The 14,376-nt window shown below is 39.0% G+C and overlaps 1 protein-coding gene across 8 annotated transcripts in view; it reads left to right on the top strand.

The window, feature by feature from the left end:
• The window catches only part of SNTG1 (syntrophin gamma 1), a 462,794-nt gene that overhangs the window by 286,496 nt on the left and 161,922 nt on the right, over positions 1-14,376 (top strand). For all 8 annotated transcript variants that reach the window (XM_079902226.1, XM_079902222.1, XM_079902224.1 and 5 more), the window contains one exon: positions 6,723-6,779. In XM_079902226.1, coding sequence (XP_079758352.1) covers positions 6,723-6,779 — 57 coding nt within the window. The remainder of the gene's footprint in view (positions 1-6,722; positions 6,780-14,376) is intronic.

Raw genomic sequence — 14,376 nt, 5'->3', positions numbered from 1 at the left:
GCCCATGCAGTGGAATGTTATCTGACAGTTTAAGAAGCGAAGTATTGATACATGCTACAGCATGGGTGAACCTTAAAAGCATCGTAGTTAGAAGACAGACACAAAGGACTACATACTGTATGATTGCATTTATGGGAAATGTCCGTAATAGGCAAAGCCACAGAGATAGAACGTAGATTAAATGCCTAAGGTTAGAATGGGGGGGTCAGGAGTGAGGGGTTCTAGGTGCATTCTGGAATATTGAACACAAATGTTCTAAAACTGATTGTGATGATGGCTGCATAACTGAAACTACTAAAAGCATCTAAATCGTACACTTTCAGTAGCTGGTGTTAAGGTACATGGATTACAGCCCCGAAGAGCCATTTTTAAAAAGACAGACAATAACCTTTGTAGATTCACTTATCTATGAGTATTTCTATATGTAACCACCTCTGTCTGTATTAAGCTAAACATGGGTTCATACTGATGCCTCCCCGCTGTCTTCCTTGCCCATGGACTGTTCTAGCTGTCCCCCTGCTTGTGTCTGTAAATTCCCACCCCACAGTGAGAAGCTGGTCCCCCCCGCCAGGTGCTTGTTTAATTTCAGCATGCATGCATAGCAGTGTCAGGATTGTCACTACACCCTCGCGTGGGACAGCTTCATCAAGGAGGGTCTCAGCCCGTAGCCTGCGTCTCGCAGACGCCACTCGTTTCCAAAGTCGCTCAGGCAGCGCGTCTGCCAGCCCGCTCGGTAAGGGGCTGACGCACACCTGTAATGCAGTTAGATCACTTGTCACACTTCGCTTTGGGCCCCCAGCTTCCTAACGCGCATGTGTGAAGGTGGACTGCTTTTTCTCCGAAGTTCTATGGGGTTTGACAAATGCACAGTGTCACGTGTCCATTATTACTGTATCCTAAAGAATGGTCTCCTCGCCCTGTAACTCCCTGTGCTTCATCCATTCAACCTCTTCCCTCTGCCCGAACTCCTGGCAGCCACTAGTCATTTCACTGTCCTTTAGTTTTGCCTTTTCAGAACGTCTTACAGATGGGATCAGAGTATATATCCTTTTCAGACTGGCTTCTTTTGCTTAGTGATATCCATTTGAGTTTTCTCCATGTCTTTTTGGAGCTGGATAGATCATTTCTATTTATTTGTTCGTTTGTGTAATTATTGTTCATTCTATGAATAAACAGCATCTTGGTCACTTCAGTTTTTGGCAGTTATGAATAAAGCCGCTATAAACATTTGCGTGCAGCTTTTGCGTAAACATAAATTTTTAAATTAGTCGAGTAAATACCTAGGAGTGCAATTCCTGCACTGTGTTAGCTTTGTAAGAGACCCCCAAACTCTCTTTTTGAATTCCCACCAGTAAGGAATGAGAATTCTTAGTGATGAGAATCCTCCCCAGCATTTGATATTGTCAACGTTTTGGGTTTTAGCCATTTTAAAAGGTGTGTAATATTATCTCATTTTTTAACCTGCAATCCACTAATAAATTTTGTAGAGTACCTTTTCAAGAGCTTTCTTGCTATCTGTATATTCTTTGATGAGGTGTTTGCTCAAATATTTTGGCATTTTTAAAATTAGGTTGGTTGTTTTCTTGCTGAGTGTTGGGTTCTTTGCATATTTTGGAAACAAGTCCCTATCAGATAGATATTTTGCAAATATTTTCTTCCAATCTGTGACTTTTTTCATCCTCCTAACAGTATCTTCTGCAAAGCAGAAGTTTTCAATTTTAATATTTCCTAACATCAAATTTTTTCTTTTATGGACCATGCTTTTGGTGTTCCTTTTGAAAGCTCATTGCCAAACCCAAAGTCATACAGGTTTTCTCCTAGAATCTTTATATAAGACTGTGGTTATGTTTAGGTCTGTGATTCAGTCTGTGTTAACTTTTGTGAAAGGATAACTTTCATATTTGGATTCCTTTCTTTTTTTTTTTTTTTTTGGGTTATTGAAGGACTATCCTTTTCTCCATTGAATTGCCTTTGTTCCTTTGTCAAGATCAGATTGACTCTGTCTTTTTTCTTGGCTCTAGTTTTGGGCTTGCTGTTCTGTTCCAGGGATCTATATGTTTAGTCTTCAAAAAAATTGCACTGTCTTGATTCCTGTAGCTTTATGGCAAGTCCTGAATCAGGGACCCCACGTCCTCGGGTTTGGTCCTTCTGCTTCAGCTTCGTGTTGGCCGTTATGGGTTCTCTCCATAGAAGTCTGAGACGCAGCCTCTTGATACCCACAAAGAGCTTGCTGGGATTTTTATTGGGATTGTACTGATTCCATAGATCAAGTTAGGAGGAATCGATATCTTGAAAATATTGAGTCTTCTAATCCATGAATATAAAATCTCCCTCCTTGTTTATCTTGATCATCTTTGATTTCTTTCCTCAGCACTTTATAGTTTTCCACATAGAAAATGTTACTTGTTAGATTTATACCAAAGTATCCCCTTTTTAATGGGCTACTGTAAATGGCGCTGTGATTTTAATTTCAAGTTCCAATTCTCATGGCGGATATACAGGGAAGCAGTTGACTTTTGTATATTAGCTGTGTCTCCTACGACCTTGCTGTAATTGCGTATTAGTTCCATGGGATTTTTGTTGGTTCTTTGGATTTTTCTGCATAGACAAAGAACAAAGGCAGTTTCCGTTCTCCCTCTCTAGCCCGCAGGGCTTTCATCCCCTATCGCTGCTCTGCTGCGCTGTAACTGTAACTTCAAGCACAAGCTGAAGGTCGGTAGTGCTAGGTGGGGGTTGTGCTCGCCTCATTCCCAGGCTCAGAGGAAGAGCGTTGCTTCTGAGGACGCCTTCCCTTTCTGCTCCCTAGTTTTCAGTATCTTTGCTTCTTTCATCTATTTCTCCATCTTGTATTGGGCCTGTGTGATGGAAAAGGTGGTGGGCATCAGAGACACTTTCATGTCGATCATGATTTGGATCTTGGCCAAGGGACTGTAATTCATTTGCATTTTAGTTTTTTCACTCTTAATTGGGAAAATATTGCCTACGCAGGTGGAATGCTGTGATGATTACATGTTTGAAATGAAAATGTTTGGGGAAAAACCCTCTTTATTCATTTAGCAGATGATTATCTAACTTTGATTTAGGCCTGATGCTAAATTCTAAGGACAACTGTGAACAAGACATAGGTTCAGAACTCAGAAAACTAGAGGGAAGAAACAGTGAAGGTCACGGTGTATTTTAATAAACAATCACGAGTGCTGTGAAACCCGTAAGGGCACATAGTATTTATTTATTTTTAATAGATCTTTATTGGAGTATAATTGCTTCACAATACTGTGTTAGTTTCTATTGCACAACAAAGTGAATCAGCCATATGCATACATATGTCCCCATATCCCCTCCCTCCTGCGTCTCCCTCCCACCCTCCCTGTCCCACCCCTCTAGGTGGCCACAAAGCACATAGCTGGTCTCCCTGTGCTATGTGGATGCTTCCCACCAGCCGATTATTTTACCTTCGGTAGTGCATATATGTGGGTGCTACTCTCACTTCAACCCAGCTTCCCCCTCTTACCCTGTGTCCTCAAGTCCATTCTCTATAACTACATCTTTATTCCTGCCCTGCAACTAGGTTCATCAGTACGGTTTTTTTTTTTTTAGACTCCATATATATGTGTTAGCACACGGTATTTGTTTTTCTCTTTCTGACTTACTTCACTGTGTATGACAGACTCTAGGTCCATCCACCTCACTACAAATAACTCAATTTCGTTTCATTTTATGGCTGAGTAATATTCCACTGTATATATAAGGGCACATAGTATTTAGATTTTTGGTAATTAGAAGCTACCGTTTTATTCTTATCCCTCTTTGAGGTTTAGTTACTCTTCCTGAATTGTCGAAAAGAGCTCATGACTTTTCCTCTCTCCTTTCCTATGCATCTTCTTTGTTCCCAGCGCACAGAGTCAGTACAGTTCTTCATTGCAGTCTCTCTAGTTTCTGCCTTATTCTCACCACTCCCTCCCCTTTTTCACTGTGTGTCTCAAAAACGTCCATTCCTGGATGTACAAGAGCAATGTGTTCTGTTTGGTAACATGTGTGTGTTGGTTCCCATGTAGTTCAGACAGTAAACACAGAGAGTATGTCAAATACAATACTCCAGAGGGCAGGGGTGATAATAATTATGCTTTTATATAACGCAAGGTAAGCGCTTCAACATGTTGTCCATAACATGAATCAATTTAGGTGTGTGGCACAACTTCATACGGGCTGATCCCACTCTTGGGCTCCATCCTTTCATTTTGTAAGGAGTAGGAAGAATAAATGAAGGCTTGTCGTATATATGAGTGTGTGGGAGCACGTCTCAATTGTGTTTTAAGAAATAAAATAGGGCTTCCCTGGTGGCGCAGTGGTTGAGAGTCCGCCTGCCGATGCAGGGGATGCGGGTTCGTGCCCCGGTCCGGGAAGATTCCACATACCGCAGAGCGGCTGGGCCCGTGAGCCATGGCCGCTGAGCCTGCGCGTCCGGAGCCTGTGCTCCACAGCGGGAGAGGCCACAACAGTGAGAGGCCCGCGTACCGCAAAAAAAAAAAAAAAAAGAAAGAAATAAAATAACCAATTATACTTGGTTTCCCAAAGGATGGGGTCTTGTTGCTAGGCAACGTCTTTATGAAACTCACACTGTGTTAACTAAATACAGCTCCCGAGCAGCTTCCAGATACCCTCTGATTTATGAGGTGAGCAGCTGAAACAATTCATTAACATCCCTTTCTTTCCTCTGATTTTTGGGGCAGATGGGGAGGGGCTGGAGGGCACAGCTGACACGACATACAGATGAGCAGGAGGGTGTCAGCAGGTACCGTCTGAACGGGGGTGTGCCTTTCCATGCCTCCTGCTACCTGCAGGCACCAATTTAAAATTTTGGCTTTAAAACGCAAAGTAATTGGTCCTGCCCGTGTCTCCCCACTTCCTTACGAGTCAGCTAATGAAGCAGTAGCGTCTAGAGGTGCTGTCTGCGTTTGCAAGAGCGTGCGTTTGCAAGAGCGTGCGTGTGTACCCGTGTGTTTAAGAAACATTAAAATAAGTGCTGCTTCTGAGCTTTTCCACAGGTTCTGCTGACTCTTTAGTCAAACTCTTCTCTGCATCAGCAATTTTGTATCCAATTTGGAACATGTGCTGAATATTCTCCACCAAAGATTAGAAGGCAGTCTTGTACAGAATGAATAAAGGCACTGCATAGACCTTTAATAACCTGCATGCTTGCCGTTCCTTCAGAAAAAAGCAGGGCTTCAGCGCGCACTCTGCTGCTCAGGAGAGTTTGCTCACCAAATTGCCCTTGCGGCTAATGATTGCTATGGAAGATGTTCTAGAAACTTGAGGTGATACCATTTGCTATTAAAAATGCATTTGCTTTGACAGGTTGAAATCTTTATTTTGAGACAGTTGATGTGGGTTTTCTGAGCTAACTGTACCCTTGGTTTTGATACTATTTTAAGGAATCAAGTATTTATTCCTTACAGAAAAGAATTAAGAAAATAGCTGTGCCGTCTAAGAACTTTAGTTTAGTTTGATAGGCAGTGGGAAAGCAGCTCGCCTGTCTGTTTGGTAAGACTGAAGACGACCATGTAATCAACTTATCCCGCTGAGTCTCGCAGTCTTTGAGCTCCTCTGTGATATAGCTGTTGGAATAGGATGTGGATAAATATTAATTAGATACCTAAATGTGCCGAGTAACTTTTCTTTCTTCAGAAAGAATTCTATATAAAGATATATAAGAAATAATTTTATTAAATGTATTTTTCCATTGTACTTAAAATTTGTTTAGAATGTATTTTTTAAACTACCACAGATGGAATACCTCAGGTGACTATTAAGTAGGGGAGTAGATAATGTAGCCAAATAAACTGAGCCTTTGTGGAGACACAAGGACCAGAAAACAAATATCTCTTCCAGGTACCAGGGAGGAAGGGTGGAGTCTAAACCTTTCTAGGTAGGGGAAGGCTCAAGAAGATGGGAAGGTTATAAATAAATGGAGAAGGTTCTAAATAAAAGCTCTCAGCCCTTCAGCATGCCAGGAGATATGCATTATGTAGAGATGATCACCACAAAAAAGTAATATTGATTTTTTTTATTGGAAACTAAAGGATTTGTCCAAATGTGGCTCTTTGCGATTTTTAAATTTCATATGCCAGTGGTTGAATGATTGCTTCCATTGTGGAAGGCAAAAGAGAACTGCTTTTGAAAACTGATAATTTTATTATAAGTATCAGTTAACTGTAAAATGCATTCTTCTTTCAAACAAGCAATCATTGTGAACCTGGTTTATTTAGAGTTCCAACCCCAGACGTACACATGGACCATTTATGTGCTGAAACATGGCAGTCTTCCAGCCCAGCACTCAAGTCTCCACAAACCACATGACTGGTAGTAATGGAGATATGACCTTGGTTGGCAAAGATAATATTTACCGTGTGATGCTGAATTATTTTTCAACAACAAGAACACATAATGTGAGAATGAGAAGAGGTTTTAAAGTTCAGATTCCAAACTATGTCCAAAAAATCATTGAAAGAAGTTACCTTGAGAATTTAGCAGTTTAATAAACTGCAGTCCCTTTTATCTTGACAAATAGTTAGCCTTCGATTTAAAAATTCCAAAATACTCCATTTATTGCAAAGTTTGGGGCCTTTATGCTGTCACCAAATGTCCACAAAACCGAGAGGAGGAAAGTGGTGTGTGGGTACAGTAGCAGGCAACACTAACCACTTTTAAAATCTGTCTTTCAGGAAAGAACGGTGACCATTAGAAGACAAACTGTAGGAGGATTTGGATTAAGCATAAAGGTAGCCCGTCTCTCCTGTCTATCCTTACAAAGTCTGTGCCGTAATGCCCGCGTTTCTGTGAACTTTAACTTTCTGCAGATCGATAAGTAGACGAGAATGGCTATAGCAAACTCCTCAATATTTGGACTGAGAGGAAATTAAGCAGGCTCTCAAAATCTTGGCCACCTTTTGATTAAGAGATTTGAGAGAAGTATTTGGGAAATTTACCTTACCTGGAATTGAATATAACCCATTACTTTTCTTTATCTGGTTTCATCTAAAATATCAAATATGGCCTTGCGGTGTGCATATCTTTTAACCAGCCAGAGCGGGAAATACTGGTCTGTCAGTGAAAGGAGCCGAACATGTTTTAGGTTCATATAAGGTCTGATAGTAAGTTAAGTATTAGTTCTGTTCTAGTCATCTTTTTCTTTTGTGCAGTTTTCTTTTTTTATTTAAGAAATCAGTAAAATCTCATGTTCCAATGCCAAGTATATAGGATACATTTAAAGTTTTAGCACCTCAATTCTTCTAAAAACGGACCATATCTGTTCTTTTCTAGTTACTGTTACATTTTAAAGGGCTTTTCTTTCTGTATATCACAGACTATTAAAGATGTACCACACCTGCAATGTATCATCAATGAAACAAAATATAAATTTTAAAAAAGGACAGAAAGTTATATAAATATTGAAAAAATTAACTCAATGATTTTAAATGCCCTTTAGAAACCTGTATCTCTGCAGAGATCAATGAAATTTAACTTTATCTTGGTTGTTGGGTTAGGCATTTTGCCTGTGTAGGGTGAAAATCATACATCTCAGGTGTACATTTCATGAAATTTTAACACAGGTTGAGGTACATACACTTGGAAAGTGGAACTCTAAATTTGGTGGCTGTCATCTCTAGTTGACATTACGAAAATGATTCAGAAAACTGACCAGTGTTGACTGGCATGGTGTTCGTCAAGTGATGAGAGTATTTACTATATAAAATGTTAGTTTTAAGGTTTATTTTTTCTTTCACTCTGTCTGTCATCAACTAAGGCCAAGGAGATACGTAGGACAAATTACAGGATGTGGAAATGATGTTGTGGGAATAAACCAAGAAACAAGTTTTCTTGTTTTTTTCCATATTTATTGAGATTGCCATGAAGGATTTAAAGGTACCACTGAAGATAGTAAATGTCCATGAAGAGAGAACAGGAGCTGAGTGTGAATAAAATCCATTCACGAGAGCTGCTTTCATTTGACATAAGCACTGACTCTCTTTCTGGGAGTGGAGCCGTATGAATTTTGTGCAGGATGGAAATGTTCTTTTCTTTCTGTCCTATTTCCATTTAGAGTGAAACTCAATAATACGATGTTACTTATTTTTACTGAAATGCCACATTGTAACCTAGACAGTTTTTAAACGTTAAGAATTTTGCCAAATAAATCATTTTTGTTTAATATTTACATTATTTCAACCCAAACAAAACTCTTATACATGTAATAAATAGAGTTATTTTTTAAATCAAATAAGTATATATTTTCCATTCAAAATACTGGCCACAGAAGTAATATTTGAATTGTGATGGGGGCCATATATTAAGAGGTTTGACGAAAAAGAAATTATTTTATAATTCTTATGACACACAAACCAACCAGAAATAAAAACATCAGTATTTTTATTTAGAATATTATCCATTCAGCCTGAAGACTTTCCTTTTAGGGTTTTCCATTTTAGGTTTCTCACTACTTACCTCTGACCTTTGCTTTTCTATTTTTAAACTATCTTTCATTCCGTTAACATATTTCAACATGTGATTATTTGTTTATCATTCATTTATTTATTTTAAATAGCAATATTTTATACCAATCCTTTTTCCCTTTACCCTGTCATATGTAAATTGGATGAACTGTGTTTATCCATTTGCACTACTTTCTTTAGATCTCAGAATTACAATATACATAAGCAACAGTTTAAGAAAGTATTCTAGCCTAAATGCAAATTCATATTTTGATGCTGACCATTTATTTATCTATCGATTTAGCAAATCTAGTGACTGGCCCTGGGGTGCAGTGAGGTGGGATCTAGAGGCATGGCATGCACACATGTCCACCTGGTCCCGCCTGTGTCTCTGAGTCACAGTGCATCCCCAGCCCCGTCCATGACCAGCCCTGTCCAGGACCCAGCCCCATCCATGACCTCAGAAAAGAGCAGAGAGGAACTCCGGCCCTCGCTGCTGACCTGACACTCGGCCGTGCGTGGCTTCTGGGGTTGGAGCAGCGTGCTCACTCCTTTCTCAGTCTTCCAGGAATCCTTCCCTTTTACACCATGTTTAGTCTCGTGCTGCTTTTTAGAGCCATTCCCGTATCTGCTGTAACTTTGGATCTTTTCTGACAATTGTTTGGGATGCTTCGTGGCTGTTACCATGACTCAGTCTTCCTTGATTCAAACATCCCTCAGAAATCACAAACTTGGGTGTTTTTCCCCTTGTATTAGTTTTTGTTTTTGTTTGCATGTCATTAAAGCACCAAGCTCTTCTAATTACATTTTTAGATTTCAAAAAAAACATTCTCCAAAAGCTGGACAAAAGAATCACTAAACTTTCCACGTATGATCAACTATTTTTCTGTGTCCTCAGACTGAAGCTGCTCCTAGAAGCGCTCAGGCTCCTGCATCCACCTGGTTTATATCCTCCTGCATCCACCTGCAGGAATGCCCTCTTCACCTTGATCTGCGCGTGGCCTCTGGCTCTGCTCTACGTGCATCAGTGTTCCTGTTGCATTTTCTGGTCCGCTTGTCTGAGCCATCCAGATACTTACCATTTCTAAATATAAATTAATGGTCTCCACACTACACCCCAAGTAATCACCAAAGTTTCTCATCAAGGGGTCTAATAGTCTTGCATTTTTGCCCCATTCTTCTTGTAAGAATTACCATATAATCACCTTAAAGTAAGCTGCCATCTTGACTCCGTGAGACTTTAATTTTTCTTCTGTGTCTCTTAAAATGCAATACCATCCATTCGCATATTATTAAATCATACCTCCGGTCCTTGTCATTAAAAGAATTACCTTTTAGAGAAAGAGTGTTTTGAATATTATTACTAGAAAAATGTTTTGTGGAGTATTTTTCAAAAGACTCAGCTTTTCTTCCCTAAACAATTAGTTATCCACGTCCCTCGGGGAAATGTTTGTGATCAAAGGTGATTTCCATCTGGAATCTTTAACTTTGCAGCAATCAAAGTGAAAGTATAAGTACTATTTCCATTAAAATCTTATCATTTATAAACAATAGTTGCTAATATTTATTAACTGCTCTTGAAGTGCCAGATTCTGAGCTAAATACTTTCTATTGTTTCCTCTGGTCTTTAGTGTCCAGAAAGTGGGTAGCTGTTGCTGGACCTCTACAGACAGTGGTTAAGTATTAAGAGGTTAAGTAATTTACCTGTTTGTTGTAAGCGGCAGAGCTGGGCCGCAACCCACATCAAAGCTGATGACAGAGTCCTTATTCCCAATAAATACGCTCTATAGCTGTAAAACCTGCACTGAATTATCTCTACGCTCTCTATTTGGAAACACAAATAATGTTTCCTCTCTAAGTTATTCACATTCTGGTTTATTTGAAACTGAAATAAATGGATTGAAATGTCCAGCATCAAGCAAACATCTTAATATCAAGGGTTGGGTATTAATTATATGATATTTACCAAACAAACATATACATCTTCATAGCAGTTGTCATAAATGTCTGTATTTTCATTTATTAGTGATTTCAGGGCAAAAGTCTTTAAATATCAAGTGTTGCTACAAGCACAGGCACATTTGCATTCATTTCCTCATTCTGCCCTGTTCTCATTATTTGAGTCTGATTCTTCTGTTTCCCCCAAAGGTGTGTACAGGGTACATACCTTTGCACCACAGAAATAGGAGGGTAATAAGCAGGTAATAAAGCTTAGCTAGAAGAGTGTGCATTAGTTCCAAGAATCAGGTAAAACCACTGATGAATTATCATTTGAAGGATGATTTTTTAACTTAAACAGCTTATTGAGATGTAATTCACATACCGTACAACCTACCCATTTAGAGTGTGCAATTCAATGACTTTTATTGTATTCACGGATGTGTGCACCCATCACTACAGTCAGTTTTAGAACATTTTCATCCACTGAGGAGAAAACCCATACCGTCAGCATCCGCCTTCTATACCCCATCCCCGGCTCAGGTCTGAGCAACCAGCCGTCTACTTTCCGCCTCTATAGAATTCCCTACTTTGGATTTCCATTTGAAGGCGATCATGACTTATGTGGGAAAGCCAGTAATCTCGCCAGAGCTAGACTGAGTGATTTTGGCAGATAAGCGTGGCATTCAAATGTACAAGGGTATTTGTCCATGTTCTTTCGGATGATATTCCTTTAGGTGCCTCTCCCACACCTGTTGACTGGGCTCTAAACCTTCATTACTGTCTGTTATTATCTGTTCGTAAGTATTTTCCGTTCTCTAAATGGATATGTAATGTTGGGGTCTGTGTATCCTTTTCTTTCCAAAGCCCAGAATATGATTGATTGATTGTAATGAAAATATTGAATTGAAAGGATTTATTTGGCAAGATTCCCAGCATTATAAAAACATTCTGGGTTTGATTTAGTGGAATTTCAGAGTTGTACTGGCAAAATCATTGGATAGAGTCATGCACAAAATGCTTGATGGGACTTTATATCCTTGTTCCTAGCTAGCTATAAAATTAATTATGCTTTGTAGAAAGGCTATCTCAAAACTGAGTGGTGTGTGTTTTAATATTTTCTGGGATGCACTCTAGAATGTCACCTCACTTTTTCTAATCTCATTTTACCCTGGATCAACAGAGCTCAAGTAATTCATTTATTCTCTAAACCGTGGCCTCAAGCCATACACCCTGGCGGGCCTCAGGATAGGTCAAGGAGAAGATAGTAAAGGAAACCTGCCCTGACGTCAGGCCCTTTACATGCTAGAGGGAAAGCAGACATTGACCAGAGTGTCATGTAGAGAAACGTAAGCCCCAGCCATGATCCAGTGCTATAGAAGTAATCACTGCAGGTAAGGAGAAGCTGAGGAAGGAGCCCTTAGGCTGAACTCCTGGATGTGGCCAGAGTGTATACGAGGTTAAAAGTAAAGGTAAACCGCTCTCCAGGCAGAGGGGACCGTGTATGTAGATGTCCTTGTCAGAATGACGCGGGTCCAGGATAAAGCTTCAGGGGATGCTGAGGGCACATAACAGGATGCTAAGGGACTTGGCTTTTATTCTGCGTGTAACATGAAGCCTGTCACCTATCTTGAACAGGATGAGTCACATTATTTGATTTCTGTCTGGAAAACTTGGAATATCCCCAATTAGGTTCAGAGCTAAATCTAATTTACTTTAATAGAGCTGGACTGCTCTCACATTTTACTCAATAAATGAAGGCACTGTGGTTTTATGTTCCAATTTTATCCCCTGAGTTTTGTCTTAAAATTAGCTCTCTTAATCAATTAATGAAGTGATCTCCTTAAACTAGCTTAAAAATTCTCTCAGAGCTCCAAATGTCTGATTGAAGAAATAAAGTTAAAAAGAAATACCTTTGGATTCAAACCATTCAAATTTCAGGAGAAATTTTACATATAAAAGGAAAATGTTGATAAAATAGGGGCTAGTTGTATCTTATTATTAAAAGGTATTTGTAAGTCTCAGGTGTTGAGGGAAGAATGGGATTGCTGAGTTGACTCTCAGAAAATCGATATCTCTAGACCAACCCTGAGGAGAGGTTTCCCACCATCCCACCATGGTAACCTGCATTAAAAATCTGAGCACTGAGAAAATCTTTAAATTCAGTAGTGCAAGGACAGAAAACTGTGAGAAGCAAAATCAGTTAAAGGAAAATGCTCTGGTAACAACCACCAACCTGGAGTGACATAAACAGCGTTCTTCTCTGCCCCCAAATATCTGAACCATAATATCTGGATGAGTTTGTTTTCTCTTTCTATCATGTAAAACTTCATCAGTGCTCGATTTATATTAGCTAACCAGCATCTTATTCTAAGAAATGGAGATGTATTCTTAATTTTTTTCCCAGTTTCCAAGGATCTCTAGAAACTATCTGCAACCTTGCACGTTTGATTTCATTGTTCACCGTCTTAGTTTCTCCTTAAGATCATGAGCCTTTTAATGCGCTGTTGGATTCTGTTTGCTAGTATTTTGTTGAGGATTTTTGCATCTACGTTCCTCAGTGATATTGGCCTGTAGTTTTCTTTCTTTGTGACATCTTTGTCTGGTTTTGGTATCAGGGTGTTGGTGGCCTCATAGAATGAGTTTGGGAGTGTTCCTCCCTCTGCTATATTTTAGAAGAGTTTGAGAAGGATAGGTGTTAGCTCTTCTCTAAATGTTCGATAGAATTTGCCTGTGAAGCCATCTGGTCCTGGGCTTTTGTTTGTTGGAAGATTTTTAGTCATAGTCTCAATTTCAGTGCTTGTGATTGGTCAGTTTAAATTTTCTATTTCTTCCTGGTTCAGTCTCGGAAGGTTGTGCTTTTCTAAGAATTTTTCCATTTCTTCCAGGTTGTCCATTTTATTGGCATATAGTTGCTTGTAGTAATCTCTCATGATCCTTTGTATTTCTGCAGTGTCAGTTGTTACTTCTCCCTTTTCATTTCTATTCTATTGATTTGAGTCTTCTCCCTTTTTTTCTTGATGAGTCTGGCTAATGGTTTATCAATTTTGTTTATCTTCTCAAAGAACCAGCTTTTAGTTTTATTGATCGTTGCTATCGTTTCCTTCATTTCTTTCTCATTTATTTCTGCTCTGATCTTTATGATTCCTTTCCTTCTGCTAACTTTGGGGTTTTTTTTGTTATTCTTTCTCTAATTGCTTTAGGTGTAAGGTTAGGTTGTTTTTCTGAGATGTTTCTTGTTTCTTGAGGTAGGATTGTGTTGCTATAAACTTCCATCTTAGAACTGCTTTTGCTGCATCCCATAGGTTTTGGGTCATCGTGTTTTCATTGTCATTTGTTTCTAGGTATTTTTTGATATCGTCTTTGATTTCATCAGTGATCTCTTGGTTATTTAGTAGTGTATTGTTTAGCCTCCATGTGTTGTTTGTATTTTTTACTGTAATTGATATCTGGTCTCATAGTGTTGTGGTCTGAAAATATACTTGATATGATTTCAGTTGTCTTAAATTTACCAAGGCTTGATTTGTGACCTGAGATATGATCTGTCCTGGAAAATGTTCCAGGAGCACTTGAGAAGAAAGTGTATTCTGTTTTTTTTGGATAGGATGTCCTATAAATATCAATTAAGTCCATCTTGTTTAATGTATCATTTAAATCTTGTGTTTCCTTATTAATTTTCATTTTGGATGATCTGTCCATTGGTGAAAGTGGGGTGTTAAAGTCCCCTACTATGACTGTGTTACTGTCTATTTCCCCTTTTATGGCTGTTAGCATTTGCCTTATGTATTGAGATGTTCCTATGTTGGGTGCATAAATATTTACAATTGTTATATCTTGAATTGATCCCTTGATCATTATGTAGTGTCCTTCTTTGTCTCTTGTAATAGTCTGTATTTTAAAGTCTATTTTGTCTGATATGAGAATTCCTACTCCAGCTTTCTTTTGATTT

Source organism: Stenella coeruleoalba (genome assembly GCF_951394435.1).
Source record: "Stenella coeruleoalba genome assembly, chromosome: 17".
NCBI lineage: Eukaryota > Metazoa > Chordata > Mammalia > Artiodactyla > Delphinidae > Stenella > Stenella coeruleoalba.
The sequence above is the reverse complement of the archived record's forward strand: the minus strand, read 5'-3'. Positions and strand labels throughout refer to the sequence as shown.